This window comes from Hemibagrus wyckioides, linkage group LG07 (genome assembly GCF_019097595.1).
Source record: "Hemibagrus wyckioides isolate EC202008001 linkage group LG07, SWU_Hwy_1.0, whole genome shotgun sequence".
NCBI classification, from domain to species: Eukaryota; Metazoa; Chordata; class Actinopteri; order Siluriformes; family Bagridae; genus Hemibagrus; species Hemibagrus wyckioides.
In genome coordinates this window covers 1,094,893-1,109,111 of record NC_080716.1, presented here as the reverse complement: position 1 = coordinate 1,109,111, position 14,219 = coordinate 1,094,893, and the positions used below count along the sequence as shown (strand labels likewise).

Sequence of the window (14,219 nt, the reverse complement as noted above, 5' to 3'; positions counted from 1 at the left end):
AACAAATGAACGTCTTTTAACTTAAACTACATTCGAGCGATACCTGGAGGCGGGGCTAATGCGCCCTAGGAAGCATCTGATTGGAGGAATAAATACGATCATGAACACACAATGTACAGAATATCGTTTCAGAGTGATGAAGCACAGTGTGAGTTCAGAGTGTGTTTTTTTTAAACCCCGACACACACACACACACACACAGTTATTTTGCTTGAGGAGGTGTAGATAAAGTTCAGGTTTTTAGCGTCCAGTGAAGCACGCTGATGGAGGCTGATTAAATCCTCGCCGCTGCTCCTCAATGTGCACGCATCTGAGCGTCCCACCCCGATAAAAAAATTCGACTTTATTGCGATCTCCCGTTTGATGTTGCGCCGCCACAAAAGCCGGGCGGCGATGAGGAATGCCTGAGCGCATGGCATGCTGGGAAAAATCAGCCTCGCATTCAGCCTCGCAGAGAGAACCGAGCTTATCAGGAAAGTGTGTTTTTTTTGTTCGTTCTTTTTTTCAGGGCAGGTGCTGCAGCTAGAAAGAAACGACAGAGAGGCGTGTTTATGTTTACATTTATTGCGCGTTCTTTCATCTCGGCCGAGCGCCGCTCTTCAGGAACAAAGAATCTTTTTTTTTTTTTTTTTTTTTTTTGATCAGAGCGGCTTTCTGAAACAAATGTCCGAAATCCTTGAGTGGAATTGCAAAGTGAGCGCCACACGGGAACTGATCCCCCTCCCCCCTCTTCCCTCTCGCTCTCCTTCAGAAAGGATAAATACAACCCCCACCACCACCACCACCACCCACCAGTTAATGCTTACAGGGCAGTTAAACTCTGTACTGAGGTGCAAAAGGGGGCGGGTCTTGTGATGAGTGACAACACAAACGGTCTTCTAAAACGGTCTTCCCGCTTGTCCGTCCGCCCGAGAGACCCTCAAGCACAAGGCCTCAAAGGTGGATTTATTCAGAGCGATCAGACAGACTCGAGGTCACGTCAGGGTCAAATACCAGAGATGGGATTTCTTCTTTTCCGAGATAGATAGCTGGATGAACAGAGAGACAGATATACAGACAGACAGGTGGAAAGACAGAGAGACAGATACATATAGAGACAGATGGATGAATGATTAAAGAGTGATAGAGACAGACAGAGAGCTGGACAGAGAGACAGATAGATAGAGAGAGGTAGGCAGATGGATGGACAGAGAGACAGATATATAGACAGACAGGTGGAAAGGCAGAGAGACAGATACATACAGAGACAGATGGATGAATGATTAAAGAGTGATAGAGACAGACAGAGAGCTGGACAGAGAGACAGATAGAGAGAGGTAGGCAGATGGATGGACAGAGAGACAGGTTGACAGAGAGAGAGAAACAGGTGGACAGATACATATGGAGACATATGGATGGATAGACAGCTGGGCAGAGAGACAGATAGCTGTAGAGATTGATGGACAGGTAATAACAGAGAAAGAGAAGTAGACAGATGGATGAACAGAAAGACAGGTTGACAGAGATGGATAACGAGAGAGACAGGTGGACAGAGAGAGACAGGTGGACAGATACATATTGAGACAGATGGATGATTAATTATAGAGAAAGAGACAGACAGCTGGACAGAGAGACAGGTGGCCAGTGACAGATAGAGAGAGACAGGTAGACACAGAGCGAGACAGGTGGAAAGAGAGAACGACATGTGGACAGATGCATATGGAGGCAGATGAATGACTGATTAAAGAAAGAGAGACAGACAGCTGGACAGAGAGACAGACAGATGGATAAATAGAGAGACAGGTGGACAGTGACAGATAGAGAGAGACAGGTGGACAGATGCATAATGAGACAGACAGCTGGACAGAGAGACAGACAGATGGATGAATAGAGAGACAGGTGGACAGAGACAGATAGAAAGAGACAGGTGTATAGACACAGAGAGGGAGACAGGTTTTCTTCTTTTCTGGTTGCAGTGGTCAGACGAGGCTAGACTGGATGGTGTTAGATTCCCCACACCACCACCACAGCCTGAGCCGCTGAAAAAAAGCAACATCTGACCATCATCCAAACTGCCCACATTCCCACCACAGTCCAGTCGCTCGATGCTGGGGTCAGAATTTGGCAGCGGTGTCATGAATCTGTGAAACTGCCTTTGAAGGAAGGTTGCAAAATACTGAGACCAAGCTGCTTCCATATACTACAACTAATCACCATGAAACTTTCTCTCTACAAAGGACCGCGTGCGAGTGTGTGAGAGTGTGTGTGTGTGTGTGTGTCCTTGCTCTTGGCTCATTTCCTGCATTTCTTCGCTGTCCAGATGCGCAGTGACCTTGCAACGTCTCCCTGCTTTGCATAATCCAAGCTGATGTAATGCGGGAGCACCGATGTCATCTTTCCTGCAAAACACACACACACACACACGGAGTGTTTTATGTGAAGGGCACATTCTTTTTGACTAACTTCTCTTGAACTTTCCTCTTGAACAGCTTAAACATTAAACACAGATTTGGGGGCGGGGCTTAGGGTAAGATCAGTTTGTGATGTCACTAGCGCTCACATGAGATTACTCCAGGACGTCATGCTAAGCACCTAGCGAGCTAGCAAATCTGGGTAACGAGCGGAGGCACGGTTGTCATGGTAACGTCAAAGCATGAGCTTTGCTTATTGGAGGTTAGTTAGCCAGCAAGCTAGTTTAGCTAATTTTGCCATTCTTAGCTCATTAGGAAGCGTTTGCTGTTAATGCTTTAAATTTGCTCAGACTGGCTTTAAAAATACCCTGAAGTATTGAAAGGAGAGCAAGAGCAAGAACAGTGTGTGTGTGTGTGTGTGTGTGCCTGAGGGGGATGTGTGTGAGGGGTTCCCCAGGAAAACCGCAGTCTTATTTAGCTGCTATTATTATTTTTAAAATCCTACCTCATTTCTGTCATTCCTCAAAAGCCGAGAATGGCCTCAGGACACACACACACACACACACTTTCTCAGACACACACTCAGACACAGCAATTAGTTTGTGTTACAGCGTTACTGGCGTGCAATAAAACGTCGATCTGTCATCCTTCCCCAATCGCTTTGATCAAAATGTGATTATTAAGATGATTAGAACAACACGCCCTGTCTCGCTTCCTCGCTCACTCACACTCTCAGAGAGAGACACAGAAGGAGAGAGAGAGGGTGAGAAAGGGGGGGCAGAGGGGGAAGAGGGGGAGGGGGGGAGAAGGAGAGAAGAGGGGGTGAGAGAGAGTGGGGGAGAGAGAAAGAGGAAGAGAGAGAGAGAAATTAAAGGTAGAGAGGTAGAAGTCGAGCGATAGGTGGGTGGGACAGACAGCTGTAGAGATTGATGGACAGAACAGAGAAAAGAGAGACAGATGGGTGAATAGAGAGACAGATATACAAAGATGGATACAGACAAATAGAGGTGGTAAGACAGAGAGACAGATACATATGGAAACAGATGGACGAATGATTAAAGAGTGAGACAGACAGACAGCTGGACAGAGAGACAGATAGCTGTAGAGATTGATGGACAGATAATAACAGAGAGAGACAGACAGATAAAGAGAGGAAGACAGATGGATGAATAGAGAGACAGGTGGACAGATACATATGGACACAGATGGTTGACTGATTAAAGAGTGAGAGACAGACAGGTGGATAGAGAGACAGACAGATGGATGAAAAGAGAGACAGGTGGGTGGACTGAGAGCGAGACAGGTGGATAAAGAGAGACACAGGTGAACAGAGAGCGAGACAGGTGGATACAGAGACAGAAACAGGTTGACACAGAGAGACAGGTGGATAATGAGAGAGAGAGACAGATGGACAGAGAGAGAGACAGAGGGATAGAGAGAGAGACGGGGACAGATAGGTATGGAGACACATAGGTGAATGATTAAAGGGAGAGAGACAGACAGATAGCTGTAGAGATTGATGGACAGATAATAACAGAGAGAGACAGACAGGTGGACAGACAGACAGACAGCTGGTCTCTGGATCAGGAGGAGGTGTTTCCTCTTCCTCTTCCCTTATGTTTTCCTCCTTTCAGTTCACCTTCTTTCTATAAACATGAGCTCAGATCTCCACCTGTCTGAATCTACAGGTTTACTGCATCATCATCATCATCATCATCATCGATCACTTCCTTTTCCACTCGCACCTTCCTCTTCCTCTTCCTCCTCCTCCTCCTCTGTGTTTAATCTGTTTCTGTTTCCTTCTTCCTGTCAGGTTCAGTGCCCCTCATACTGACCGCCTCCCAGAACCTTCACAAGGAACTGGACAGTGTCCGCTCACAGAGACACAAGCTGGGTAAGAGACGCCTCACTGACCGACACACACACACACACACTACAGTGGGACGGTCAGTAACCAGGTCCAGCACACGGAACTGAGACGAGGGGGTTGGGGGTTGGGGGTGGGGGGGCAATACTTTCACTCACTGCAGTGACTCAGAGTGACTGATACACACACACACACACACACACACAGGAACAGCATGTGTGTAAAATACTTGAATGTGTGTGTGTGTGTTAGAGAGGAGGAAGAAAGCGTCAGTTTGGGAGAAGAACCTCCTCTACCCCATCGTCATGTTAATACTGCTCGCTGGAACGGTAACACACACACACACACACACACACACACACTTTACATGTCTACAACAGCCACACTTACACAATACACACATACACAACACCATACAGCAAAACTGATACAACACACACCGATATACACACACACTTATACACCATACAGCAAAACCTACACAACACACACCGATATACACTCTTACACACACACTCTTACATACACACACACACTCTTACACACACACTTATACACCATACAGCAAAACCTACACAACACACACCGATATACACTCTTACACACACACACACACACTCTTACACACACACTTATACACCATACAGCAAAACCTACACAACACACACCGATATACACTCTTACACACACACACACACACACTCTTACACACACCGATATACACTCTTACACACACACACACACACTCTTACACACACACTTATACACCATACAGCAAAACCTACACAACACACACCGATATACACTCTTACACACACACACACACTCTTACACACACCGATATACACTCTTACACACACACTTATACACCATACAGCAAAACCTACACAACACACACCGATATACACTCTTACACACACACACACACTCTTACACACACCGATATACACTCTTACACACACACTTATACACCATACAGCAAAACCTACACAACACACACCAATATACACTCTTACACACACACACACACACACACACACTTACACACACCGATATACACTCTTACACACACACACACACTCTTACATACACACACACACACTCTTACACACACACTTATACACCATACAGCAAAACCTACACAACACACACCGATATACACTCTTACACACACACACACACACACACTCTTACATACACACACACACACTCTTACACACACACTTATACACCATACAGCAAAACCTACACAACACACACCGATATACACTCTTACACACACGCACACACACACACTCTTACACACACCGATATACACTCTTACACACACACACACACACTCTTACACACCATACTGCAAAACCTACCCAATACACACCGATACACACACACACTTACACACCATACAGCAAAACCAAGACAATAGACACCCATACAAATCACACACACTTACACACTATCCTGCAAAACTGACACAACACACACCTGTATACCCCCCCCCACACACTCTTATGTAAAACTAACATACCTACTGCAAAACCTACACAGCACACACACCATACAGCAAAACCTACACAATACACACACACTTACACACTATACTGCAAAACTGACACAACACACACCTGTATAACCCCACACACACACACTTTCTCACACACACACACTTACACATTATACAGCAATACCTACACAGTATACACTTACATACATACACACACACACACACACACTTACATAAAACATGAACATCTATATAACACACACACTTGCACAGCAGACACACACTGCACACACCCATGCAACACAAATCACTCATTCTTACACACACACACACACAGTACCCACCTGATGTGTGTAATTATTTTATTATTATATATGACATAAGCTCACATGATTGTTTGATTGATTGATTGATTGATTGATTGATTTATTTCTGAATGAAATTGTTTGTAGGCGATCTCTGTGTTTCTGGTGGCTCTGAACATTTTGTACCTGCTGGTGGATGAAACGGCATTACCGAAAGGATCAGCGGTAAGAACACACACGCGCGCGCACACACACAGAGCAGTGTGAATAGAATTCCAGATATGCTCAGGTGTGATGGCGAGTGAATCAGATGGGTATCTGGCGGCTCGAGTGTTTGATATCGTGCAGCATTCAGAGTCGCTCAAACATGATGAGGCGACACACACATGCACACACACAGCAGGTGAGTGTGTGTGTGTGAGTGTGTGTGTGTGAGAGAGAGCTCACCTAATGGAAGCTGTTCACCCACCGAGTCTGCTATAATGGCCATCATCACTGAAATATCTAATAAAGTGCACTGATTGGCCGAGAGCTGCAGAGCGTCAGCCAATCAGGATGGAGCTTGGGGCTCAGAAGCATTTGCATCTTCAACATGTTTTTACAGGTAGATACCTAAATGTCAAAATATCCAGGCCTTCTAACACACGAGTGTGAGTGTGTGTGTGTGTTTTCCCCACCCTGCAGAGGCTACGGTACAGATTGTCTTTTTTAACGATTTGATTAGCGCCGAGATCTCTGTCCTGGCACGATTAGCCGCGGCCGCGTTGAAATTGGAAACGGCTTTTGTGTGTTTGACGAGCTGGATCAGCGCCATGCTACGCTTCACATCGCACACACAGCTCCGCTCCGCTCCCTCGCCTCAAACGCTGACTTCGTGGAAACTCCTCGTTTCTGATTGGCTCAGAGAGTTGAGCTAGCAAGGTTCCGTTTAGCTACCACATTCGCTCTTGAATTCTGATTGGTGTGGATTTGTTTCCCAGCCTCACGTAAACACCCTCATTATCGGTTCCTATAGTAACTGATTACACGAGATTGTTTTTTTTTCTGTCATCTCACACTTCCACACCATCCATGCCTACGACCCCCACAGCTACGCTACGCTACACTACACATGACCTTCATGTCAGGCTTTGGAACCGAGCTAACGGTGGTTCTGCAAGTCCCGAGGCGACCTGAGAGGAGAGTATGGACACGTTTAGCTTCACGTTACGGGAGGGGGGGAAATGTTGAAGGATGTGCTGTTTGAGCGGCTTTATGAACAAATCAAACAGATTAACGACACAAGAGGAGAGAACAGAAACCGCATTTTTTTTCCTCCCAAATCGCCAATCGCGCTCGGTGTGTAAACAGGTGTTCAAACAAGATGGAGGAGGGGGAAAAATAAAGAAAAAAGGAAGAGGACTAAGCCGTAATGCGCTCGGGAGAATGTGCTGAATAAACTCACACCAGGAAACATGCAGATGCCTTGAAATAACACGGCGTAATCTCTCTGCCTGAGCGCTACATCACACGCTTGTGTACGGCGTCCAGATGTTGGACTGTTGTTTGCAGAAGGGATGAAGTGCACACACTTTCTGCACAAACCTGTCCTGTCATGTACTGCAGGACGTTCATTTGAGACACTGCCTGTGACTGACTGAAGGACTGACGGACAGACTGACTGATGGACTGAAAGACTGAATGATGGACGGATGGAGTGATGGACAGACTGACTGACGGTCTGATGGACGGATGGGCTGACAGACGGATGGACTGATGGACGAACTGAGGGATGGATGGACTGAGGGACGAACTGACTGATGGACTGACTGACTGATGGATGGACGGACTGACAGACGGATGGACTGATGGACGAATTGACGGATGGACAGACTGACTGACGGACGGACTGACTGATGGATGGACTGAGGGATGAACTGACTGATGGACGGACAGATGGACTGACTGACTGACTGACTGATGGATGGACGGACTGGCGGACGGACTGATGGATGGATGGATGGATGGACTGATGGGCGAACTGATAGACGGACAGGCTGATGGATGGACTGACGGACGGACTGACTTTTGGAAGGATGGACTGACTGATAGATGGACGAATGGGCTGATGGATGGACAGATGGACTGACTGAGTGACAGATGGGCTGGCTAACTGACTGATGGATGGACGAATGGACTGAGGGGCGGACAGATGGACGGTTGGACTGACTGAGTGACAGATGGGCTGGCTAACTGACGGACGGACTGATTGGATGTTCTGTTGATTTTCTCTAGAATATAAACTAGAATCACGTGTTCTACTTTCACTTCATTCTGAAACGTCGTTCTGAATGGAAGGATAAACAGACTGATGAATGGAGCAGCGGATGGCAGAAATGAATACACGTCTGGATGGATAGATGGATGGATGACTGATGGTTTCATGGGGTATCATTTAATGGATGGAGGGTTTGATGAACAGATCGGAGAATGGTAGGATGAGTGTAAGATGGATAACTGGGAGGATTGATAAGTGGATGGACGGAAGGATTGATGGTTGGCTGGTAGGATTGATAAATAGATAAATAGTAGGATGAATGGATGGTGGGGTTAGTAAATTGGTGGATGGATGGTGGGATTGATGGATGGAGGGACTAATAAACAGATGGCTGGATGGTGGGATAAGTAAATTGGATGGATGGTGGGATTGATAGATGGTGGGATTATTAAATTGGATGGATGGTGGGATTAATGGAGGGAGCGATTAATGGATGGTGGGACTAATAAACAGATGGCTAGATTAATGGTGGGATTGATGGATGGTGGGATAAGTAAATTGGATGGATGGTGGGATTGATGGATGGTGGGATTATTAAATTGGATGGATGGTGGGATTGATAGATGGTGGGATTATTAAATTGGATGGATGGTGGGATTAAGGGAGGGAGCGATTAATGGATGGTGGGACTAATAAACAGATGGCTAGATTAATGGTGGGATTGATGGATGGTGGGATAAGTAAATTGGATGGATGGTGGGATTGATGGATGGTAGGATTAATAAACAGATGGCTGGATAGAGGGATTGATGGATGGATTAGACAGGAAGAATAAAGCAGACAGGATCACCAACAACACTGTGAGATCATTACGCGTACTGATGAGGTCATGTGACCCAGTCGTAACGTTCTACACCGCTAATGATGTCACTTATGACAGGTAACATCATACTGCACACCACAAACCACCTGTGTGTGTGTGTGTGTGTGTGTGTGTGTGTGTTGCACATTCCTTCAGGTGAGACACACAGTGTGTGTTTTGATGTTCCTCTGCTCTAATGGAGGATCATAAGAGAAAGCGTGTGGAGAATTAGAGCGGTCATCTCTCAGCTTCACAGAGCTGTTGGACATGTAGATAGCAAGAGGTCAAAGGTCAAATCCCAACTCCAATCTTATTCCTTTCTCTCTGTTTGTCTTTGTCTGTCTGTCTCTGCAGGATCCTGGGATCGGGAATGCGTCTCTCTCGACGTTTGGTGTCGTTCAGGCTGTGGTTGAAATTGTCCTCATGATGTATCCAACACTGTTAATGATGAGTGTGTGTGTTTGGAAGTGTGTGTGTGTTTGGAAGTGTGTGTGTGTGTTTAACCTTAACTGTGCTGCAGTTACCTGATGGTCTCCTCTGTTGTGGGGTTCTACAGCCTTCGCATCTTCCAGGGACTCACACCCAGGAAGGATGACACCACTATGACCACAGTATGTGTACACACACACACACACACACACACACACACACACACAGATGGACAGAGTGAAGGATTTAATGGATGAATTTATCGATGAACTGATGAGCTGCTTGTGGTTCCAGATCATCGGTTGCTGTGTGTCCATCCTGGTCCTGAGCTCTGCTCTCCCCGTCATGTCCAGAACGCTTGGTAAGTGTATGTGTGTGTGTGGAAACGGCAGGTTAGCAAGTGTGACAATAGCAACAATAAACAATATGCTAAGCTACTGCCACAGCTGTTCAAATAGGTGTGTGTGTGTGTGTGTGTGACTCAGCAGAAAAATTCACAGCATTGAATAGATGAAAGAAAAGATGTGATTGCATGAATCAGAATTCCATCTCTCACACACACACACACACACACAGATGTGGGAAAGGTAAACTCTCAGCGTGGACACACTTCTGTCTTAAAAATGTTTAATAATGAGTTGGTGATTATGTTCTATCTCTGCTCTGTGTGTGTGTGTGTGTCAGGAATAACCAGGTTCGACTTGTTGGGGGATTTCGGTCGGTTTAACTGGTTGGGGAATTTCTACATCGTGTTGTCGTATAATCTGCTGTTCGCTGTAGTGACCACGCTGTGTTTAATCACCAAGTTCACCTCCGCTGTCCGAGAAGAGCTGCTCAAAGCACTGGGTAACACACACACACACCTTCAACTACCCCTATACACACACACACCCTTACAACACCTTCAACTTCCCTAACACACACCCCTACACACACACACACCCCTACACACACAACACCTCCAAGTACCTCAACACACAACACCTCCAAGTACCTCAACACACACACCCCTACATCACCTCCAAGTACCTCAACACACACCATCCAACCGTCAATAAACACCCCGAAACCTTACAACCATGACAAACACCCCAACACACACCAACACGACGACAAACACACACACACTAACTACACACCATCCAACCACCAGCTAGTTTTAATCCACCACTTAAACACACTTTAGTTTTCCACCTGTCTGTCTGTTTGTCAGCTTCTACACTGTGTGTGTGTGTGTGTGTGTGTGTGTATACACACTGATCTGAACTGTCTCTCCTTCACTTATAGGTCTGGATAAACTGAATCTTTCCACCAGTCCCACAGAAGCCGAGTCAAATAAACTAGCAGCTAACGGCCATCAGAAGACGCTCTGAACGTCTCTCTCTCACACACACACACAGACATAGGGTACGGCTGGAGAGAAGACGCCTTATTACCACACACACAGTCCCATCAGACGGCTTTGTTAACGTTTACAGTGCAGACTTTCATTAAGCCTCTTTTTTCCGTTATCTCTCTCTTTCTCTCTCTCTCTCTCCCACACACACACACACACAAGCCATTAGAAGTTTGCGCATTTTAATGCAGTTTTAAATCCTTTTCTTTCTCCATGCTGTGAATAAGTGGGCTCAGGTGAACGTGACGGCGTAATCATCGTGTAAGTCTTGTATTTGTCTGTATATATTTTTTGCCTCATTGTAATCTTTTGTACAGTGTGTGTTTGTTTTTGTTCATTTCCCAAAAAAAAAAATGCACACCTCTGATGCCTTATGAGACAGGGGAGGATTTTACAGACGCTTTAATAGTCGCCAGGTGTATATATAGAGAGAGAGAAAGTGTGTGTGTGTGTGTGTGTGTGTGTATGTGTGAGGCATGTGCCGATGTGCAAAGTGCTGACCTCATTGAGTGTGATGTCATAGATATCCCTCACATGGGGTGTGTGCAACAGTGCCATAAAAGAAGGAGTTGCTAGTTGTTGGAGCAGAACCGATCGAATCGATTCATTCGAACGAATCATCAGAACCACATTAACATTCATTTCAGAACATTTGATCCACCAGAACCACTGGATTTGTTCTCTTCAGATAGTGAATCAACTCTCAGGCTGGTATTTGATTCACCAAGCTGAACAAACACTTAGTCATTCTAAAGAGTTAAAGTGTTGATTCTTTCTAGTGTTACCAGATTGAATCAACTCTTATATATGATTCATTTGAACAAATTGCCACCTAAGCATCTAAATGAATGAACTCTTTACTATTTGATTCGATTTGATGATTCAATTTGGTGAATCAAATGCCAGTGTCATATTGTGATTTGATTCATTAGAACAGATTTTCAGATCGGTATTTGATTCATCAAACTGAATCAACACCTCACTATTTGATTCTTTAGATCAAGTGTTGATTCACTTTAATAAACTAAGTACCAGTGTTTTGTTCAGTTAAAGGTCAATCAAATACCTGAGTCATATTGTGATTTGATTCTTTAAACAGATTTTTCACACTGGTATTTGATTCATCAAACTGAATCAACACCTTACTATTTGATTCTTCAGAACAGGTGTTGATTCACTTTAGTATATTAAGCACCAGTGTATTGACTGGTTAAGGTGAATCAAATTGTCATATTGTGATTTGATTCATTAGAACACATTTTCAGACTGGTATTTGATTCATCAAACTGAATCAACACCTTACTATTTGATTCTTTGTTGATTCACTTCAGTAACTTAATCACCAGTGTATTGACTGGTTAAGGTGAATCAAATACCTGAGTCATGACATTCTAATTGATTTAGCTCGGTAATTCCAGACGAGTTTACTGGTGCTGATGAATCAGTTACCAGTCTGATGATTTAATGTGTGTATTTCCGAGAGCGTGGATCTGACGTATCGTGGCTCTGATCTTCGGCACATGCCTGGCGAGCGTCGACGTGGGACGGCTGCGTCTGCAAGCACCTTTTTATAGACAAATTCACTGTGACCCCTCATGTGACCGTCTTAATAATAAACAAAAAGCCCAGAAACGGCCAGTTTACGACGTCAGTGCTGAAAACTGAAAGCTCCATGTGTTTTAAATGTTGTTCAAATGAGGTTGGGGCTTTTTAAAAACAGATCTCACATGAGGGACACTGAATTTCCAACCTGTGAAAAGGTCATGTATAAAAATCTGAATAATTCAACAAGCTGACTTGTCACATTTTACATCTGAATGTACCGCGTGTCCGAAGGACGATTGTTGATTTTGTTTTGTTTTTTAAGTAAAGCATATGTACAAAGTATGCAAATGTTTTTTTTTTTTTTTTGTACAAAGTCACTGTATAATCTGTAGATCATCAAATGGTTTTTTTTTTTCCCCCTCGACATTCTCTGGACCATGAATATAAAAATGCATGGATCATAACATTGTCACCGGACTGAGGGAAGGTCTGAATGTTATATACTGTGAAAACAGCAATTCAATTGTTTATTCCATTACAAGCCGCCAACTTGCTTTTTTTATTTTATTTTATTTTCTGGTCTGTTGGAAATAAATGTTCTTTTTTTTGATGCAAATCCTTTGTCCTTAATTAACAGAGACGAGTCTGTGTATACATGGTTTCTCTTTGGCGATACGACTAATCATGTACCAGTGTGATGATTTTTTCTATTTGATTCATTCAACTCTTCTGGGAAGGCTTTCCACAAGGTTTAGGAGTGTGTTTATGGGAATTTTTGACCATTCCACTAGAAGTGCATTTGTGAGGTCAGAAGACAGCGAGAAGGTCTGTCTCTCAGTCTCCACTCTAATTCATCCCAAAGGTGTTCTATCAGGTTGAGGCAGGCCAGTCAAGTTCCTCCACACCAAACTCACTCATCCATGTCTTTATGGACCTTGCTTTGGTCACTGGTGTGTAGTCATGTTGGAACAGGAAGGGGTCATCCCCAAACTGTTCCCACAAAGAGCATGAAACTGTCCAAAATGTCTTGGTATGAAGCTGAAGCATTAAGAGTTCCTTTCACTGGAACTAAGGGGCTGAGCTCAACCCCTGAAAAACAATACATGAATTTGATGATCTGGAGGGGTGTCCCAAAACCTTTGCCAATATAGTGTATTAATCAACCTGCCATTTGATTCTCCAAAACCAAGAGCAGAACAAATTGAATAGTTCTGGTGAATCAAATAATAAAAATATGAACCACACTGGTAACTGAATCATCACATGTTTTAATGATTCATTCAGCAGAGAGTTTGTGTGAATCAAATACCAGTTTGATTCAATAGAACAAATCATCTGAAATGGGAATTGATTCACTACAACCATTTGAATCACACTGAGTGACTTGATTGGATCTGGTGAATCAGATCACATTGTGTGGATTTGTTTAAGTCAATCAAGTTGTTTTGATGAATCAAATCGCTGATGAATTGTTCTGGTGAATCAGATTGTGTATCATTTATCGTATGACTTTATATATACACATGATTCACCAGAACTCTTTGCTGAACGAATCATTAGAACAAGTGAGGATTCAGTTTGTTAACTCAAATACCCATGTGGTGTTCATAAGACCAGGTAAGGTATCTGATTCACCAGATCAAATCAAGTCATTCAGTGTGAAT

The 14,219-nt window shown here is 44.2% G+C and overlaps 2 protein-coding genes across 3 annotated transcripts in view; one reads left to right on the top strand and one right to left on the bottom strand.

Moving 5' to 3' along the window:
• The window catches only part of lmbr1 (limb development membrane protein 1), a 31,955-nt gene extending 19,228 nt beyond the window's left edge, over window positions 1-12,727 (top strand). The window contains exons 10-17 of the mRNA XM_058394560.1: window positions 4,204-4,284; window positions 4,510-4,586; window positions 6,214-6,291; window positions 9,540-9,613; window positions 9,706-9,796; window positions 9,909-9,975; window positions 10,299-10,460; window positions 10,902-12,727. Coding sequence (XP_058250543.1) covers window positions 4,204-4,284; window positions 4,510-4,586; window positions 6,214-6,291; window positions 9,540-9,613; window positions 9,706-9,796; window positions 9,909-9,975; window positions 10,299-10,460; window positions 10,902-10,987 — 716 coding nt within the window. The 3' untranslated portion in view covers window positions 10,988-12,727. The remainder of the gene's footprint in view (window positions 1-4,203; window positions 4,285-4,509; window positions 4,587-6,213; window positions 6,292-9,539; window positions 9,614-9,705; window positions 9,797-9,908; window positions 9,976-10,298; window positions 10,461-10,901) is intronic.
• The window catches only part of rnf32 (ring finger protein 32), a 39,264-nt gene continuing 25,354 nt past the window's right edge, over window positions 310-14,219 (bottom strand). The window contains exon 9 of one of the 2 annotated variants that reach the window (XM_058394562.1): window positions 310-2,378. The gene's annotated coding sequence lies outside the window, so the exon portion shown is untranslated. Of the gene's footprint in view, window positions 2,379-12,871; window positions 13,645-14,219 lie in introns of those variants that run through there. The other variant, XM_058394561.1, reaches the window with a different exon arrangement.